General features: G+C 34.5%; 2 protein-coding genes across 8 annotated transcripts; both read right to left on the reverse strand.

Moving 5' to 3' along the window:
• Positions 1-999: 999 nt before the first annotated feature.
• LOC112520579 (putative tRNA pseudouridine synthase Pus10) lies at positions 1,000-12,323 on the reverse strand. Of its 2 annotated transcripts, XM_025129004.1 has the most exons (16): positions 12,178-12,323; positions 10,720-11,099; positions 10,244-10,364; positions 9,656-9,770; positions 7,079-7,188; positions 6,890-6,961; positions 5,003-5,071; positions 4,841-4,921; positions 4,641-4,760; positions 4,476-4,550; positions 4,131-4,211; positions 3,770-3,843; positions 3,585-3,645; positions 2,679-2,710; positions 2,546-2,601; positions 1,000-1,434 (listed from the first exon to the last, which is right to left on the reverse strand). In XM_025129004.1, exons 1-16 carry the CDS (start codon positions 12,319-12,321, stop codon positions 1,385-1,387), a joined length of 1,641 nt encoding a protein of 546 aa, XP_024984772.1. In that variant the 5' UTR covers positions 12,322-12,323; the 3' UTR covers positions 1,000-1,384. The 2 variants fall into 2 exon arrangements, with proteins under 2 accessions (XP_024984772.1, XP_024984771.1); XM_025129003.1 differs by lacking the exon at positions 2,679-2,710.
• A 1,373-nt stretch (positions 12,324-13,696) lies between these two features.
• On the reverse strand, positions 13,697-20,409 carry LOC112513425 (enoyl-CoA hydratase 2, peroxisomal). Of its 6 annotated transcripts, none has more exons than XM_025119707.1 (12): positions 20,292-20,409; positions 20,113-20,198; positions 18,108-18,130; positions 17,891-17,996; positions 17,065-17,135; positions 16,880-16,952; positions 15,923-15,962; positions 15,715-15,787; positions 15,464-15,611; positions 15,265-15,335; positions 14,344-14,517; positions 13,697-14,108 (listed from the first exon to the last, which is right to left on the reverse strand). In XM_025119707.1, exons 2-12 carry the CDS (start codon positions 20,167-20,169, stop codon positions 14,018-14,020), a joined length of 927 nt encoding a protein of 308 aa, XP_024975475.1. In that variant the 5' UTR covers positions 20,170-20,198; positions 20,292-20,409; the 3' UTR covers positions 13,697-14,017. The 6 variants fall into 6 exon arrangements, with proteins under 6 accessions (XP_024975475.1, XP_024975482.1, XP_024975466.1 ...); XM_025119714.1 differs by having other exon boundaries at positions 20,113-20,180; positions 20,292-20,370; XM_025119698.1 differs by having other exon boundaries at positions 17,891-17,999; positions 20,113-20,180; positions 20,292-20,370.
• Positions 20,410-20,783: the final 374 nt, after the last annotated feature.

Raw genomic sequence — 20,783 nt, forward strand, 5'->3', positions numbered from 1 at the left:
AAATGCTACTTTGAGAAACTTTAGCACTTTAGGTGTTGTTTGTTTACTTTTTAATAGTTTTATTAAGAGGTCATATCTGAATCGTTAAGAGGTAAATTTTGTTTGACAAAAAGGTCTTTATCTTAATGGTTCTAAAACCCTTTGAATGATTTTGTATGCTGAGCCTCCCATTAATCATTCAAGATCCTAATTTCATTGTAAACAATTATATTTCATTTTACACTATATCATGCATGAGAGTGTCTTAATCATTCTGACTATTTAATCATTTTGTACCAAATCATTCAACAATTATCAAACAACTTAGGCTAAAGATGGCATGTATAAAGTTTGAACATGAAAGTTCGAGTGATATGTATGTGTTCATAGGTTAAGATATAATAGCTCTTCACCGTTGTTAAAACTTGACCAAAACAAATAGATTATCTATTATTATTACTAGAAGGGTATCTTGATTTTAATATTTTATTTTATTTTTTATCTCAACCGATGTTATAGTATGATGTGATTTTGAAAAGACGATACTGTTTTTATTTTTGAATAAAATATAAATTTGAAGATATCATAAAAATTTGATAAAAATATATCGATATTAGTATCAAATTAACTATTTAAAATTCTTATTTTTTGTGTAATTTTTTAATTTAATTTTTTTTATAATTTAATTTAGGTTCAATAACGAAGTAATTTATATTTGATTTAATAATATAATTTTCTTGTAAAGATAATAATTAATTATTTTGTTAGAACTAGATAATTATCTTAATTATATTTTAGATTTTTTATATTTTAAAATGAGATGTTTATCCTCTAATTGGTTAAAATTATCCGCAGTTAGTTACGTGAATTCAAACATAGAGCTTTAATAAGTTGTACTTATGCATAATTTACTTGTAATATTGAATTTTAAGTAATATGCATCAATATACAGTATTTCATACATAAAAATGGTTTTTAAGAGTTTTTGTCAAATGCTTTATAATATAGCCTAGATTATCTTTCAAAATAGAGTTAACAGTAAAAATCATTAAAATGGATCAAACCATAAGGGTTTTAGCGTACATGCAACGTAGGCAAGGAGGGATGTGGCTCCGATCCATGTACTAATCTACATGATTGTGATCATTCAGAGAGCGTATTAAACGCTTGAAGCAGATTCGAGGGCTGGTCGTTAGACAATTGTGAAGCAGATTGTGATCTTCGTTGAGGCTTGTATTCGCCGCTATGCATTTCAGACCTTGGATATAGTAGGTTAGTTTGGTTTGATAAATGTTTTACAAATTAAAATGTTCACAATTTAAAATGCTGCTACGACATACAAATTGAAAGAGGCAAAGGGGCAATTTAAAATATCATTCGTTCAAGATATCCATTTTGACATCTGTTACATCAAGCTGTAAGATTTCAGCTCTACATCCAAGAATCGACCCAATGCTGCAACATATACACCAACAAAAAACAGTGTTAATCAAACATTTATGATGTTCACATCAATTGTTGCAACTTTCATGGGACACTCAAATCCTACTTTCATATATATATATATATATATATATATATATGTATATATACACATACATACATACATAGAGAGGGAGAGAAAATCCAGTTGCAAACTGGGGGACAAACAAGAGCTCACGATGTCCTCATTTGTGCTCATTCATTATTCACAATTGAAATTAAGTTTGCAACTGAACTTGCCCCTATACATACATATATATATATATATATACATATATATATATATATATACATATATATATATATACATATATATATATATATACATATATATATATATATACATNTATATATATACATATATATATATATACATATATATATATATATACATATATATATATATATACATATATATATATATATATATATAGGATTGGGTTTCGGTGAGAAGGAGAGTTAAGGTAAAAAGCGTAATAAGGGATCTCCACCCTTGGATGCACATTAGGATGAGATGGACCAGATCAATCCCCATATCAAGTGTGATTCATGGTGAGTTTGAGATTAAAGGTGATCAAGGGTCCAAATCTCTCTAACGCTTCTCACCTTGACTCTCTTTCTCACACGATTCTTCACCTATATATATATATATAGAGAGAGAGAGAGGGGGGGGGGGCAAGGTCAAACGCCAAGGCGGTCAAATTGTGGGAAGTTGAGAAGTTTCAAGATCACGTGTTAATACAAAGGTAAAATCACATCTGATACAACATACCCAAAAGGATATAAGCGACTTGGTCAACGCGACCAAGGGTCGCAGGAGAGGCCGCCCGCTCTATGGCGGTCAATTCAACTTGTTTACATCACATGTGCTTGGAACTTCTTACCATTCTAGCAACTTGACTGCCTTCTAGTTTGATCCCGTCTCTCTCTCTCTCTCTCTCTCTCTCTATATATATATATATATATATTGGGCTCGTTTGCTTTGGTTTAGTTTGTATGAACGCATAATGTCACAGAATATAAGAAATAAAAAATTCCTCATTTACGACATGAAATTAAATAGTTAAGATAACAATTTCCGTACCTAGGATGGGTACGTCCGAGATCTCCATGAACAAATTCCTTGATGTAAGTTCCAGCCTGTCGATAAAAAAATCAACAATTAACAGTGTACAATGACACAACTTATAAAAAGATCAAGTAGCCCTTCTTCTAACCACTGGTGAACGTCCATCAACCGTACAGATAGCTACAAGCATTTCATATCTCATATTAAGATCAGGGTTCCAACAAGTCACTACTTACGTATAAGAGCACATAGCGAAGCTATAAATACTTATAAGGAGCGAGAATCATAGTATGTTTGTAATAATTTCATGGGAAACTCACAAACATGAATAGAAAAAAGAAGGTTAAATGTTACATATAATCGACTGTTGATTGATAGGTACAACAAACAAGATTTTAAACTAAAAAGCATGATACGTAATGAAGATATTACAATTCCTCACGTAAATTGTCGAGGTGGAAACAATAAATTTAAAGTATCACTTCCCTCGTAATAGAATAAACGAATAAATAGCCAACCGTAGGACTTATCTTATAGATGCATAAGTTTTGAGTATAGTCCCAAACAGCAATGGAAGTCTTTACCCCTCTATTTTCATTTTTCCTTCAATACCAAATCATGCGTTTGGTCAACCTATTCGAGTTAAAACAGTGACACGAACTTGCTAATCATGTTTTATTGCAGTGAGGGTTATGGATTCTAGGATTAGTGAAAATTTATAAAATTCGTTTGATTGACGTATTTAAATTCAACTAATCTCGACGCTAAAACAATTCTTAGTTGCATCTTATTAGCATACTAATGTCGACGCTAAAACAATTCTTAGTTGCATTTTATTAGCATACTTCTTATGTTTGGCAATTTGTTTGTTTCTTCTAATTCGAGTCAAGATTTTTGACAATTTACTCGAACTGTAATCTTCCCTTTCTATATCATGTTTATTGCGTTAAAATATGCATTTATTTCATTTGCATGCATCATGCTTCTACATAGCCAACCCACATATCACTAGTCTATTATTTCTGTTCAAAGAAAGTTGATCAATGAATCTAACCTGGGTGCATAGATGAAGTAGAAAATATTGAGAATTCCCAGCAATTTCCTCAATTTTCATCCTAAAATGAAAGGTATTCACAATTAGAAGTTAATCTCATACATATTATCAATAACGAGTTGTAAACGCATCAAAATAAGCAAATAACAAGAACGATAAAACTAATAAACTTTTTTAATGTGTACCAATGAATAATCTTTTCACGCTCTAAAGGACTTCGACGGTGTAGAACCCTTACTGGCGTTCTCTGCAAGACTTTCTGCCAAAGCCAAGAGATTAGAAAAAACGCAACAAAGATGATGGAGGGTATGCTGAAAGCTGGAGCCAGTGAATAATTTACAAAGAGGTGAGTGCCCTGGAGCTCGGCTTCATAATTTCTTTTGGGTTTCACCTCTTCTTAAAAGGGTAAAACAAGTACAGAATTCTTCAACCACGTTGAAACTATGTTAATATATTCTATTTTGCCAAGAAAAAGGATAAAACAAGTAGATCATTATTTCAGATGGAGTGTGTATAAAATGAAAGATGCTCATACAAACCACTTACCAAGTCCTTAAACGAGGACACGGCTTGCAGATCATCCTCCTTAATAGGGCGAGATATCCATACCAAAGCAGCATATTCTTTCTGATTACAAAACATTGACAGGAAAGCTTAGGTTGGCTAGAAGCAAAGCTACCTGATGGCTGCAAAGATATATAAGGGTCAGGTCAGGGGAAAACCGCAAGAAAATCAAAAACTGAGGAATACCCTGGTAACCGTTCATTTGGACAATATGCACATGTGCATATTGTCCAGATGAATGGTTGTCATGGTGTTCCACAGTTTTTCCTTTTTTTGGGTTTTTCCTCTGAAGCTCCCTCTATGTGTGTGTGTGTGTATAATATATACCTGTTTTTCTGCTTCTCCTTCACGCATTAAGCTCCAACCTTGAATCCCCAAAACCTTGAGATGTTTTACTCTAACCTAGGTGCAGAATGTGTTCAGTACATGCAACTCTTGAATGACTAAGAAAACAATCAGCCAACATATGTGTCGAGATTTAGCCTAACTCACCAGGTTACTTTCCAGACTGTTTATTTTCTTTTCCATTTCTTTGATGGACATCTCAGAAGGGATATTTCGCGCATTTTGTATTTCAATCAAAAAAGGCCTCCCTGAACCCAACATCCTGACCTGAAAAAGTACAACTTTCATGATCAGAGAACTGTTTATTAGACAACAAAAGTCTATTTACAAGAGTAAGGGCTCTATACATCTATATCCTCTCTCCCTGCAGCATGGAACTTGTAGCCATCACCGTTACACATGGGAAGGATGTTGCCACCGATAAGTTCCTACAAAACCAACCAGTTTTCAGAATTTAAAATATATTAATATTGTGACACTTGCCAAAAAAGTGAAAACTTAAGGCAGACCTCAACAGATGCCTCTCCCTTCCTTTCATCATCAATTATCCAACGGGTCTGACTCACGTTCCGTGAGAACTGCAGAAGAAACAGGAGCAAATTTGTTAATAACATAAAGTATTATTAGATTATTTCAATAATAATTAAACATTAAATAAGTCAATACCAACATTTACTTGATATGCTAGATATGCTTGTAAATTGATGACAAGGAAATTTATAAAGTAGATCAATTTTCCTCAGTATAAAGGAAAAGAACTACTGGTACTCGGGTTGATTCTAAACATCAGTTTTGGAAATTTTGTGAATGACACTGTTGATTAATTTGTGAGCTCTTGAGGGATCATTATAAATACAGTTTTTGTGGTGTACTATTAGACAAGGTTTTAAAAAGCGGAATTGGGACTCGAGGCGTTTTCCTTTTTACGCCTCAGGGAGGGCCGAGGCGCAAGCCTTGAGGCGTAAAATAAATAAAATTCATAAATATTAATAGTAAGCAAAACATAATTCCATACCAGATTTTAAACGTCATAGATTCATAAAATACTAGTTATATGTCTAAAAATGTATCAATCTACAACTTATAGCTCCCCATAGCATGATCAAGTTGTATAGCTCCACAATTTTATCCATAATCACTATCACTTTCATCCTTTAAATCCATATAAACAGAAAACTGAAAATAATATATAAGACAGAAAATAAAAATAATACAGAAAAACCAAAAATATACAAAAAAAATTAGGTAACACATTATCATATAGAAAATACATTATACATGACATAAAACATATATACTTGACTGAAATATATATAAAATATAATATAATACATTATACGCAAAACTAAAAAGAACTTTTACTTTTTGGGTTGGCCTTTGAGATGAATATCTTCTTGAGAGAGGAAAAACTAAGAAATGGAGAAGAAAAAATGTTGTTTGCCTCAAGGCACCGCCTCACCAATTGAGGCTTAAGCCTTGTCTAGGGACCATGAGGCGCCGCCTCACCCTCACAAGCGGTTTTGGACCGCCTCGTCTCGAGGCGCGCCTCAAACAGTTTTGAAAACCATGCTATAAGAATTCAGAAGATACAATATTGCGCCAATGCCAATATCATCTCGCAGGGGTGTTTGAGACTATAATCTAGCCCAAGTCCAACATCATTGCCTCTCAATTACAGTTCACCTATTTTATCAGATATAGGGATACAAGTCTAAGAATATTACCAAAAGTACATCTTATATTTAGATTACAATTGTTACCTTCTCAGAAGAGAGAAATTTTGGTGGGCCACTTTTTGTAACCATATTTTTTTGTAACCATATTTTTAGGAAGCTCTTGTTACGAAATAATACAAGCTTGCAGCTATATTTCTCCGTCAAAATTCAACATGTTCCATATAGAAGTAACTAACAACTATAATTACAATGAAAGAATACTTAACGGAAAAAATGAAATAAGTATATCTGATGGCCTATATTACATCACTCACATAGTACTAATGTATTAACTTGATTGACGTGACATCAATATGAAGGATCTTGAAAATAAGCATGACATGTTAAAACAAGGGTTTCACATATTCCCAATTTACTATAAACTCGTTAGTTTGTAGTAGAGTTGCATATAAAAAGGCTTACAAACCATACAATAGATCTACATGTAATCAAATTTAGAATGAAAAGTATCCTAACAATAAGATGAATTCCTATTATTAATTCATTGAAGTCCAAACTTGAACTCATGATCCAAGTCTAACAAAGTCAAAACCTATAACACCACGGTTACATTACTTACCGACCATTTTACCGTTTAATCTCCAAAAACATAATCAAATTTTAAACCATTATATAGGTTATAAAACCCGAGCAAGTACTTTATGTTAAAGTTAAAAATACCTTCAGATATCGACCACCAATGTAGATAGGCGCCCTAGAACAAAGCAGAGTCATGCGACAAGGTTGACCAACCTAAGAGGGAAGAGAATAACACACAATAACGGTCAAATGGCCAAGGGTAGATAAAACGAAGGGGTCTCAAATTCAACAATACAACTCGACCTAATGCTTCACGAGGCATTACATTACCTTTCTCAGTTGGCAACTAAAGTCTGAAACATCACCACTTTGCGTTGTCCCATTACTACATTTAATGAGTCCATTCCCTTCACTGCTATGAAAACTAGAAACCTCTGCACCTGCAGTAACAATTAAGGAAGTCCCAATAACGCAGATAAGAGAAACTGAGAAAAAGAAAAGGGAAAACAACGAGCAAATATTAGCAAATAATTGTCAGTGTTGACATTATATTAGTAACATTTAGAGGATGCAACAAACCAAACCAAACCAAACAAACCCAGTATATCCTGCTCAAAATCAGGGTCTGGGAGGGTGAGGTGCAACTTGATTTACACCAAAAAGATGAAATTCAGCATACATGTAACAGATACTTAATTTCAACTCTTTAAACATTTGTCCGGAAATGTTGATGAAGGCTGAAAATGGAACCTCTTAAAAAAAAATAGAGAGGTATGCATGGGTCCGTCTATGTGACTTTAGACCAGACAAGGGCACAACATTGTCTACCAGCATGTGACTCCTTGGTTGCATTATATGAGGAGTTGCATCAAAAGTATTAGCAGAACATATGAAGGGACACCAAAACCAACTTAGCAAATATAGTTAAATTTGTAAATTTTGTTAGAAATAAAGTGAACTTCCTAAGGGCTCCATCATGAGTAAAAAGTACCCTCGCCAGGTTATTATATAGATAGATTCTTCCATGCACTCATATCTAGTGCCAGTTCCTGCAACACCATCCACTCACTCTTTTGGTACAAGTCACCTCTTCTAACTTGTGCATTCAAAGGTCTACATACTACATTGGAGATGACCAAACCATCTTAAAAAATGCCACCTCAACTTCTCTTCAACATTGCAACCCAACCTTCTCATATAAATTATATCATCAATTCATCAATATCAAATCCTATGTCTTGTTATGTGACAATGCATATACCTTAGCGTTCACATTTCTCCCATGCTCATGTTGTTTTGGTGGCTCAATATAAACCAATCCAAATGACCTCTACCCCAAGGAGTAGAGGGCCTGTTTCCATGAAGGTTTATACTTTGGTGGCTCAATATTCTGCTCAGTGAAGTGTATCAGGTCTCACTGCCATCCTTACAATTTACCTTTCAGCTTTGATGGGATTCTCTGATCATACAAGACTCCAGCACTAGTCACCAGTTCATCCATCCTACTCCTATCCTATGGATAATATACACATTTATATCTCCATCCTTCTACATATCCAAACAATCCAAAACCATTTATAGTACATAAATGCTTGCAGTAATTTCTGCCACCTATCAATATTGTTGAAGTTGCACTTTTGACTTTATGTACTTGGATTTATCTAAAGACCTTTAGACGCCAAGATTTCTCTCCAGAGCCTCCAGACCCCTCACTTTGCACAATCACCTTCTCTTGTCTCATCAATCAACCCGACATCAAAGAAAATCAAAGATGATGATGTGTCATCTTGTTTGTACTTCATGAGCACATCTATAAGTAAGCAAAAAAGACGATAACTCAACACTAACCCTCGGACTTTTCTTCCGTTTGGTAATACATAAAGCATTTTTCTTGCCGTTTCATGCTTTCATGCATGTCATTACACCATCATATGAATCATCTAATCAAGAAAATAACCTCTGTGTCTGTTGTTGATCTTGTTGGCATAAAACCTAATCAGTTTTCCTATCAACAAATTATAACTCATTTTGAATAATATAGTTATTTTGTGAGTTGGTACTTTGTTCTTTCATCTCCTGCTAGCTTTTATTCATGATTTAAATGGTTGATATTTACAATTAGCAGGTTTTGCTTGCCTATTTTTACACAGGGTTTTAATCGCCATTTTATACCTTTATTAATTAACATATATTCTGAGATAGCTAAATCTAAGACCCTTGATACTATCATACTATATGTATATGTGTGTGAGTGCATATATGAATGGTGGATCACTAGTTAGGTTCATAATATACAGCATCAGCTGGGAGTCAAATCTGTGTGAAATTTCTAAACCAAGACTAACAGATAAGTTAGGCACATTTGACCTTATGTCACACAGATGTTTTTCACATAACAATCATGACGATGATTGTTGCCATTTGCATCACTTTGTGATTGGAACGTTGAACCTTGAGGGCAGGCTTTTGACATATTGCCTACCACATTAATTTCATGTTACAACCTCCAAACGTTGTTGTTCAGTTCTCATTGCAATAATAGCACTTGAAATGAGCTGGTAATATAGTTGTACACAAAGTTATCAAATTCCTTTGCACTTCAGGAAACAAAACATGGACACGTGATATATATATATATATATATATATATATATATTGTCGCAAATCGAGGCCTAATGTGTCCATGACCAAATATCTCACTGCATCTTGACGCGATGTACTTTAGCTTCAAAATTCTTTATAGTAGCTTCACACTTATGGTTGTTCATAGACAAACTCAGACATAATATTGGCAAGTTGAACCTATTATATAACTTCAAATACAAGAAGATATATAGAACTGATTTTAAAGAAAATATATAGAACTGATTTTATCCAAGACAAGTAAAATAAGTAAAGCACACATGCCTGATTTTTGTCTCTTGTTGCATTGGTTTTTCCCCGCCTTATCTTCTGCAGATGTGGCACCAAGATGCTCGTATGTCAAACGAATGCGAAAATCACTAACACCACATTTAACACCCTGCAACATTGAATTGCATAAACAATAAGCTTTGCTAAATTTTCTTAGTAAAAGAATTATTGAATTTGATCTTTTAAGTGTTAGTCTACTAATATAGAAACAGACAAAACACTTATAAGTTTAGTTCTACTTTAATCTTCTCATTGCATATAAAAGTGAGAACAAAAGATGGGACTCGTATTCATACTCCCACCCAAAAGAAGAGGCACAGTTTGACTTTTGAGACCCTCAGCCTAGCTTTAATAGTCATAATCAAACGATACATGTATTAGGCAAGTGTTTAATTAATTCAGTAAGGTTAAGAAATATGGCAAATAGAAAGATGTTGGTGCTATATCTATAATAAAATCAGTACCAACACTGAGCTTCCAAATTCATAGGTTTGCACTAGAAAATAAAAATGTAGCTCATTTTCCCAGAGCAAAGAGAGAAAATGTTTCTCCAAAAAGCGTATTGAAGGGAAGTTAAATTACCAATAATAGTTCAAGGGAATGTGTTATAGATAGCTTGAGTGCATCCTTTACTGAAATATGTTCAGATGAGAATTTCTCTTGAAACCAAACTTCAGAAGCATACTTCTTTTTCATGTACGACCTGAATAAGAAAATAAGAGGGAGTTGATGGTGTTTCACCGATTAATCAATAGGCCAAAATCTTGCAAAAAATATACTCAGCAGACGAGGAAAGGAAGTGAAACTGATAATATTAATTTAAATGGAAACCAATTAAATTACTTGGCACGTAACACTTAAAAGAAGCAAATGTTGACAAGATCACTCAAAGTTGGCTGCCCCAGACTACCAAATTAGAAAAAAGGACAGTCTAACAAACATATGAATACTGAATACCCTTAAAACCACATTGTTTACAGACCTTGATTTCTTCTAGAATTAACTGAATAAGATGAATTTGCATAGATTTAGGAACTCATTTGACCAAAAGAACTTACACAATCACTTCTTCATTTTCATTGATAACTGTTGGCAACGAAACTTCAAGAGAATAGCTGGCAATTTCATGGCACTTCTCTTTCACACTTTCAGCAACTGTCCTGGCAAAATCCTCAGCATGATCCTTCTCTACCAACACATCTCTCTCATCACAATAACTAAATTGCAAGGCACCTAAGCAAACTGAACAAACACTTGACTTTTCTGACTCTTGAGATGAGTGCAAAATTTTCACATCTTCGGTTTCACCAGAACTCTTAGTCGCCATAGCTTCCACCTGTGTTCCTTTTCCGATAATGGAATATAGGGTTGTTGGGGAGACCAAAGCATAAATACCTTCCTGAACGTCAAATAGCCGAAAAATGCATCGGACACACACCTGCAACACATGAAAGTGGTCCACTCCATCACTAGCGTATGTAAAGTAGAAATGCTTAAAGGCAGTCAATAGACAACAGTATTGGGATGTTTGGATCTTCTAAAAATTATCCTAACTGACTATTTCGAACAAGCATGCCAACATGATGAAACAGTAGAAAGAAAACATCGATTGAGGAGACAAGGGAGTTTGACTATTCTCTATTAGCAAAAGCACATTTTCGTCAAAAGACAGTTTAATTCTCATATTTAACCTCCCTTCTTTAGGCACAGGAATATAAGAAGCTTTGCTTTTATCTTGTCATATCCTTGATTATGCAAAAAATTCTGATAAAAAATTGTATGGTTTAGGACAAAACGAAACACCTTTTTTAAGTACTTTAAAGTGTGGGGATTTCTAGTAAAGTTATCATACCTATGAAAAAAAAGAAATAAGATCAATAACAATTGACCATGTCATTGCTAGATATGCTGCAACCTAATTGGTACAGATTCCCAATAATAAATCCAGAAATCACTAGCAATACTCTAATTGAACCTAGAGAATTAAACAGAACTAAATTTCTCCTTATGTCAATGCATCTTTGGACTTGAATGTAGCCTTCACTCCTTTCAAATGTAGAGGGCCAATGTTCATCCAATATATCTTAACAACGACTATCATTACGTTTTAGTTGGTTAACCAACTAATTAAAATACCTAGACTTTGTGAACTGTTCCAACACTATAAGATAGGGAGAAGCTTTTCTCTACTTGGGTGCCACTTATAGTAAAAAATCATTATAACCTTGCAAACGAATTGCATGCTCATTAGTGCTCAAAACATGAAATAGCTTCCAACCTATTCGAATCAAACAGGCCATAAGCAATTAATTGGAGTATCAAGTGTGGTCTCACTAGAAACCAAACAGATTTCAGCATCGAAATTGACATTGATTATAGAACTTCCCGAAACAGATTCCAATCACAATCTTAAACTTTAAAAAGAAAAAGTTAATACAAACAAAATACTTCTGTAAAAATCCAGACAAATCTGAAGTGTAGTAATTAGTAAACGATTGAAGATAAAACGCACAAACCTCTTGAGTCATCAGGTCTTTTACAGCGTGAGCAGGCAGTTCCTTCACGGCCTCTCCGAGAAGCTTCATCTCGTCAGTTGCAGTATCGACGACGGCGGGATCACAATCATTAACAACCGGCGTGGTTACAGAATCATCAGCCATTTTCGTTTGGGGGGGTTTTATGATAATCGTCAAAGGTTTTAGAGTGTTAATGGAACTTGTTTGTATAATAGTTTCACATATGGTCCTCGTACTTTTTGTCAATATTCACTTTAATCCCCATACTTTATAGGGCTTTATCATAACTTCCCCTTAACTCCGTTAAGCTTTTGCCGATTGCGGAAAGTTCCCCAGTACTGTCTCTCGTAGGCGTCTCGGCGGTGTCTTTAGTCCCAATATAACTGATCATTCTCTGGACCAGGGTTTTAAAGTTAACCAATTAAGGCCAATTTTTTTACCGGCTTATACCAGTTACACACTTTGAGTTAAGGATCGGTTAAAGAACCAAAAGTGGTTATGCCGTAACCCATTGTTAGGTTATTAATAAATTAAGGAACCGGTTACAGAGGTGGACCCATAATTTTTTTCAAAAAAAACCCAATTGTAAGCTAAAAGAACAATATTTTGACACCAACAAGATTAAAACTATTCTATCTACTGAAAATAAGACTTAATCAAGCTCTATAAAACAAACCCAGTGCACCCATAATGTAGGTTCCTGATGAGGTTTTTTTTGAAGGTTTTATAAGAACCTCCATTGTGGGACAAATGTTTTGTTCAGTCATACATTTTTATTAGAAACCAGGTGTTTGAACAAAAATCTAGATTCTTGCATGCATTTATTTTTATTATTTCTCAACAATTTTATTTTATTTAATAAATCTATAAAACATATATAAGTTTAAAAATGATAAAAAAAAAAAAAAGTATAAATTAGTTATTATAATTTTTTTTTTTCGTTTCTTATAAATTTATATACAAGTTTTTTAATCGTCTCTTTATATTATTATATTTAGATTATTTTTCATATACATATACAAATATATAATATATAAATCATAAATTAATAATTGTAAAGATCTTTTATATTTTTTAAAAATATACAAAATTCTTATATTTATAGATGTCATCATACTAGAAATTTTCACACCTCTCATTCAAAGAAAATGGAAAAAGACATTGAAAATCAATCACAAATGCGGTGCTTGATTGGTTTGAACTTATTTTCAAAAGTCAAAAGTACTAGGAGATCTCATATTCAAATCCAATGAGGAATAAAAAATCCCCTTGTGGCCACGGAGGTTCAAATGCGATGACTTCGGGCTATCTACAAAGCAGGTTGTCGTCCTGGGATTAGTCGGCTCACACAGCGGGTTGGATATCCAGGTTAATAAAAAAAAGACATTGAGAATCAAGAAGATTCTCATATGAGAAATTATATATGATTTGTTTAGCATATATTAATTTTATATAACAATCTATAAATAAAATTATATTTATAAATTAAAAAAAAAAGGTTCTCGTAGAACCTTTGTTGTGAAATTTTATTGAGATTCTTACTTTGTTGAGGTGTCAATAATACGACATGAAAAAAATATGACAAGTGAGGTTTTTGGAGGTTTCACCCTGGTGGGAACTACTTATCGACCCACCACCAAATGTAACGACAACATATCAGGTCATACTTAACTTCATCATCATCCTTAATGATACTATATCACAATACATCATATATGTAATGGAGTCTAAAAAAGCTTTGGTGATTTCTTAAATTTCATACACGATTAACGGAAAGCTTATCGAACATTTCTCAAATTTCATACACAGCTAATGAAGAGCTTATTGACTAGAAAACAACTCAGAGAGATGACGATCGTATGCTATTGAGGTCCACGAATCCAGCAAGCACTACTCGGTTTCGTTCCTTAACCTTTGTCTGATATAAAACTCTGCAAATTTTGATTTCGTGTTAATTTTATCAAACCAAACAGACACAGTATATCGCACTTGAAAGCAATATCAAGATAATTTGGAGTAAATATATCCTACCCGAAAGTAGGGTCTAATTTTTTAGGGGAGGTTAAGATGTACGCAAATCTTACCAATTACCTCCGTTTCAAGAGACTGTTTCTGAGAAAAACCGAAAGTAGTTTTATGTATGCACAAATTTAAAGAACATAATACCTCAAGCCTTCGAGCCACATTTCAGTGATCAATGTTTCACCAGGGTAAACATGTAACAGAAATCGGCCAGAAATGGCTTTGACAAGGCTGGCATCTCCGTTGCAGATTGTTTTGATGATAGCCCTGACAGCGAACCCTAGAGTGCACAGCCCGTGAAGTATCGGGCGTGAAAACCTTCATAGGAATAAAATCGGGTATTTAAAAAATTTAGAGTACAATAGTAAGCCACAGATTTGCAAAAAGATGATTTTTTTAACACATAATTATGAAAGAAAACAAATAGGCTGCAGAAGATACCAAAGAAACTCCATATTCCTATCAAAAGATATCACAACGCTATCTAAAGATCCTCAACTCGCCCCCAAGCCATCCTCTACAAGTAGTCAACTACCCCAAACCATCCGCCACCTCCAAAAACTCCAATCTGAGATCATGCCCTCGGAAAGTATTGGGGCATGGAAATATCTGGGAGATCCCACATCGGTTGGAGAGGGAACAAATGTTGTCATAAGGGGCCTGGATACCTCCTCTATCAGACGCGTTATAAAACCGTGAGTATAGGGGTGGATAAAGGTGGACAATATCTGGTACAGTTGGCCGGGGATGTTACAATATCTTTCATTCAACTCTTGATCCCCTAATCAAGAAGTTATGATTAACATATAGATTTCTTATCAACTCCATTGCCTTGTTGGATTTTCACCCAATCCTTGGAATTAATCATTCATGTCAAGAAACCGGTTATCTTTATAGTTGTGCTTTTATGCCCTCAAGATTTCAACAGCACTTACTTCAAGCATGGTGAACACATGAAAAGCATATCTAAGAAAAGGTGAATTGCCTCCAAAAGACAAATAAAAATATAAATAAATAATAAAGATAAAAAAATATGCAAACATCTCAGCGGCGCAATGCACATACCCTGCCACTTCTGCAACCATAGGATCTGAATGTAAGGGGTTGTAATCACCAGAGAGCCTGTAAAGCAGTGCCTGCATCACACAAGAGCTCGGAATATAATGAAACTTATACATAAGCAAAGGAGTTTGAGCTCTATAATATCTTGACTGATAGAAATAAAACAACATTCACACGTGAATAGAGAAAAGGCTTTACACACCTGTGATGGCTGAGTACATTCCTCATGCACTACAAATGGTCGAGTCCTAGGAGGTTTTGAAGATGTCTGATCCCTCGGATACTTAGAGAAGGAATATGGTTCGGATGATTTTGAGAAGCCACCAGCACCCCTCAAATAAACCGTCGTCCTTTACCCAAAAACAAATAATAAATAACTTGTCGTTCTAAAGAGCAATGTTGTGTCAACAAGATTTATTCATACATTTCTACATTAATCATTTGGCTACTTACCGGTTCATGCACAGTGGTTCGCCGGTCTCTTTTTCATAACTCAAAACTTCAACCTCAAGAATTGTAGCTTTACCTATAAAAATGAACACAAAAGTAATTCTTACTGAAAAACTATGTGCATCTATGACCAAAATGTTAAAAGTTCATTCTTAACGTATGTAATTGTTAACTACTTTTGTAAAGAATATGTGGAGACTTTAGATCAAACCTTTATCATGCAATCCAACAATGCTCGACTTGTTTTGTATCTGCAATGGAAAAGAACAATAAACAAGTCAACGGCACATAAAGAAAACCTTTAGGGGTAGCCAAACTTGTAAGACCTTGGGTTTGCTCCATAGTGATAACCAGTCCGAGCCCCATCAGGGCCATTGGAGGTTTGCCCGACTGTCAGCTTCAGGTCCCCCATGGGATCAGTCGAGGTGCGGGCAAATTGCTTAAGAGCATCTCCAACAGATTCTCCAAAATTTATCCAAAATGGTGAACCAAAAGCCAAAATCTCAACAAATAAAAAATACATTCAAGTCCAACGGTTTCTCCATTTTGGAGATTACAACATTAATTATATTATTAAAATATTCAATACAATTAATAAAAAATATTATTTCTCTCCCCTAAACATTTAATTTCAAGGATTCTCATTGTTAGGAAGAATAAAAAATAATTTTTGGAGAGTTCTCCAAATTTGGAGAATTTCACATCCTCTTTCCCATTTTCCCATTTTGGAAAAGGTTTTGTAGAATTTGTTGGAGCAACAACTAGCCAAAATCCCTAAAATCTCCATTTTGGAGAATCTGTTGGAGATCCTCTAACTATTAGTAGTGTGTCCATTCCTATCTGAAGGTAAGTCCTAGTAAGAAATCAGTAGTCTTATTTGAAATTACGCAGGTGATCATCATAGGACAAAAAAAGATTAACGCTATCCTTTTGGATGTCAAAAGGGAGACGAACAATAAGTCTATTCATAGGGACAAGGAAACAACCACTCTATTCTCTAAATACACATAAAGTTTCAATAATAAGCCCAAAACTTAACACAAACCTATATTGATTGATTCTAAAAGATTTAAGATTTTAGTTAAGGGTCACATTTGAAAAACAGTGGAAATAAACAATTACACGAAACAGCAAAACTTCATAAAGAATTTGCGGACAAGATTCTCACCGAACAATTTGAAGGTAAAGGCTTGTAGATCTCAATATATTGTTGTCCATGTAAAAGAAGGCGAGGATCAAACCTGAAGCATGTAGAAACAAGATTTGAACTATTACTAAGCTAAAAGTTTAAATAGTCGAGAGTCCAAGGTTGTGAAATAGGTGGCATTTTAGCAACATCATACAGTAACTTACATGAATCCTGGCAAATGCTTTAGTTGTGAAGTAAGTCCAATGGAAAATAAAGCAGCAAAAGTTGGAAATACCTACAAAGGATGAAATGGCAGAAGAAGTTCAACAATGTCATCAGCATAAGTTTTAGGCATAAACTAGATTTTTTAGAACATGTTGGTTATTTTCATAAACCATTTTCTTTAAGATGTTTTCTCGTACATGCTTTATTTGTAAGTTTTGTTTATGCTGTTTGTGTTGTTGGTTACTTCTAACTCGTTTTTTTTCAAAATTTAGCCTATCTGCCTTTGTTGTTCTCAGTTTTTCTTTTTCGAACGTGCTTATTCTCTATTTCCCCAATTTTTAGCAAGGTTTCTCTCTTTTATTCGTGCACTTTGCACAAGCCAGAGTCTTCAAAGAAATTGCCACTTTGCTCTCTGGGGTAGAGGTTAGATCTAGAGATGCACAAAGCCCGGCTTTGGGATTAAAAAAGAGCCCGATTGGGCTTTCTTAGGCCAGGCATTAAGGCTGAATCGGGCCTAGGGCCGGGCTTTTTAGGGCTGGGGCCAGTCTAGGCTTCAGGATTGGGCTTTTTGTGCATCTCTAGTCAGGTCTGCATACATCCCCCTCCCAAGATCCCACTTCCGGATGGAATATACTGGGGTCATTTGGTTTGGTTTAGAACCCAGACTAAATTTTTCAACCTAGAAAAATAAAGTTAGTTTTTCTGGGCTCGATTGGTTTGGTTTATCAGTCGAGACCTGGCTGTAAGAACAGGTTTGGAGAGGGAAGAATTCATAAATATTGCTGTGGAAGATTTAAAAAATAAATTATATCCAGTTTGTAACACCTGAATGGATTGCTGCCCGTCTTCATGGTACACATATTTGAGATCCTTATCATCTAATGCGTCTTTAGCACATGCTCCAATTCCGAGAGCATATAGTGCAGCATCTCTACTTTAAGTCAAGGGAAGAAATTAATGGGTGAAAAAGTAGTAATAAATCGAGCTTACTAGAAACCATCAAAAGGCACAAATAATACAAATGTAGTCTAAATCTGCAAACCTTTCGCTATAGGTGTAAGTAGTCTGCAACAAAATAGAACAAAATCAAATTAAATCAATTGTGGTAGAATTATGTATTAAGGTTCAATCTTCCAATCACATCTTTCAAATTATAATTTCTTAAAGTAAAGAGCCCTACACAATATAGCATACATAATTATGATAATTAAACATATGATCAATGTGATAAGGAAAATGATTGATCCAAACAATGATAAAGCTATGTTTGGTAACCTAGCTAATAAGCCCGTCGTTGGATGATAAGCTAGTCTTGTTTAGTAAACACTAGATGATAAGCTAAATAACAATGTAAAATGACCTCAAAGGACATGTTGAAAAAGTAATTAGAAAAAAGAGAGGCATAATTGAAAAGGAAAAAAAAGCCCTTAGAGCTTGTAGAAACGCTACTTCTATAGCTATCTAAACAGGGTTTTTTGCAGTAAGCTCAAAAAATAAGCTAGCTTATGGTTGCCAAACATGGCCTAAAGAATAGAAATCTCCAAACACTCGAATATAAGGGCGTGACAGAAAATTCACTTCTTTGTAATTAATCTTTGTTAGTTAGGAGTTGTTAGGTGATAGTCAGAATTAGTATAAATAGCATTGTAACTCTTCTCAATACAATCACAATTTCATTTTTCGTGATACCAAGATTTGCATTTAACATGGCATAATTTATTGTAAGTCCCTTTTACATCATCTCTTATGCAATTATGCATGCAATTAAATGAGAGGGAAGGAACCAGGAGAGTTCTAAAAGCTAACTGAAAATAATTTCAACAATATAAAGAAACTTAGAAAGAAAACTTTGGTGCACCAAGGCTCCGTGATTTTACTAGAAGGGAGTCTTTGTCCGCAATATATTCCTGCCTTTTTTTTTCAAAGAGACTGATTTCTTAACTCAAACCCATGACCCTCCAGTTGCAACCATTAAATTTAACGTTTGCAAGGCGTAAGAATAGTAAGGAACGTATAAAATGAACCCATTTTTTCATTTGTGCTTCATAGTGCACCAGAAGTGAGTGCTTTATCATGTATGTAATATAGATTACATGAGTAAAGTAACAACCAACAAACATACTTCCACAAGACTACTGGCTATAAGGCTAGAAACACGAAAATTACACATATATGGGCCGAGAGATAGTCTACCAGAGTCCTAAGATAGACTAGGGGAGGACGGGAGGTGTCATTGTCTTACCTTTGCTATGTTCCTTTGTACCAACTTTTTTCGGATAACTGTGGGTATCTGGACCAGCTTACACGCATCGACTAATCCCCCGACCATGAATGGCCTGGAGTCATAGAAAGTGAACCTCCATGGCAACAAGGGCTTTGTCCCTACTTTTGATTATATGGTGCTACTTAATCTTCTTTCCTTTTTCTAATTCGTCTCCTTTCATAATGTTCAGACTTTCTATTTGTCCCTACTTTCTATTTGCACACACTTCAAGCGAAGTCACTCTGCTCTCCGGAGTAGAGGACAGATTTGCGTACATCCCCAAGACCCCGCCTCTGAGTGGAACATACCGGGCTTGTTTGGTTTAGTTTTAACCAAAACAGATACATCCTACCCTCCATGTGGGATTCACTTGACTCGTTAGGTTTGATTTGGTTTTAACAAATAGCCACTCATCTACAGGGCTTCCTTCAGGAGTTTAGGTTACTTATTTTCTAAAATCAATTCAGAAAATCAACCACATGTATATACATCAAAACATGACTGATGTGTACATTCGAAATTGAAGAATAAGTGAATAAACAATTTATTTTCAAGTTCAAACTGAAGCTTCTTCAAGAACAACTGCAAAAATTAATCCATTTAATCTTCCAAAGTCGAAGTGAAGCCTTTTCTCTAGAACCCAGTTTATAGTCTCAAGGTAGAAATGCATCTCTACTACTAGAACCAACGAAATTCAAAACCACAACTGATTTCAATAGCCAAAAATCATAGTAATTTGAAAATAATAGAACTTAGATAGTGAATTTGTGGCTTTGCGGGATACCTCTGGGAATTTGTGATTGATTATAAGCTCTGGATTCATCGCGGCATCGTCACCCATAGTTGCTCTTCCTGGTGATCTCAAAAACACTGTAATTAAGAACACGAAATCATGAAACCAAAACAAATCAAAAACTAATCAAAACCTAATACTCAAGAATCTTAATTTGATGTTCTTCCCACCTATCTGCTAGTCGTAGTCTCGATTGAATCGATATGATACTTGCGAAGATCAATGAACAGGATAAAGCGATCATCCCCTTTTTCGTTGCTGAATGCTGACTTCAACGTTACCCCCTCCAGAAAATAAAAATACGACTAAACTATTTGGTCCCTGTGATTTGTAAAAAGAACACTTTTAGTCCCTATAGTTTTGAAATTACAAGATGACCATTGTGGTTTGCAAAAACATCCTGATTTAATCCCTTTCATTAACGGCCATTAAAAGATTATGCTAAATGAAGGTTATTTTCGTTCTTTTATCGATTTTCGTCGCTTTTATTCAATTAAAACCCACATTGACCAATATCAAAAATATGATTTTGATTGGGTAAAACCATAGAAGACAAAAAAAATCAATAAAATAACAAAAATTTGGCTCATTTAACTAACTTTTTAACTGATTGTGGGATAGTTAGAAACCAGAATGGCAATATGGTAATTATCCCCCTAGTA

The sequence above is a fragment of the Cynara cardunculus genome (genome assembly GCF_001531365.2).
Source record: "Cynara cardunculus var. scolymus isolate 2C chromosome LG 1, CcrdV1, whole genome shotgun sequence".
Taxonomy (NCBI): Eukaryota; Viridiplantae; Streptophyta; class Magnoliopsida; order Asterales; family Asteraceae; genus Cynara; species Cynara cardunculus.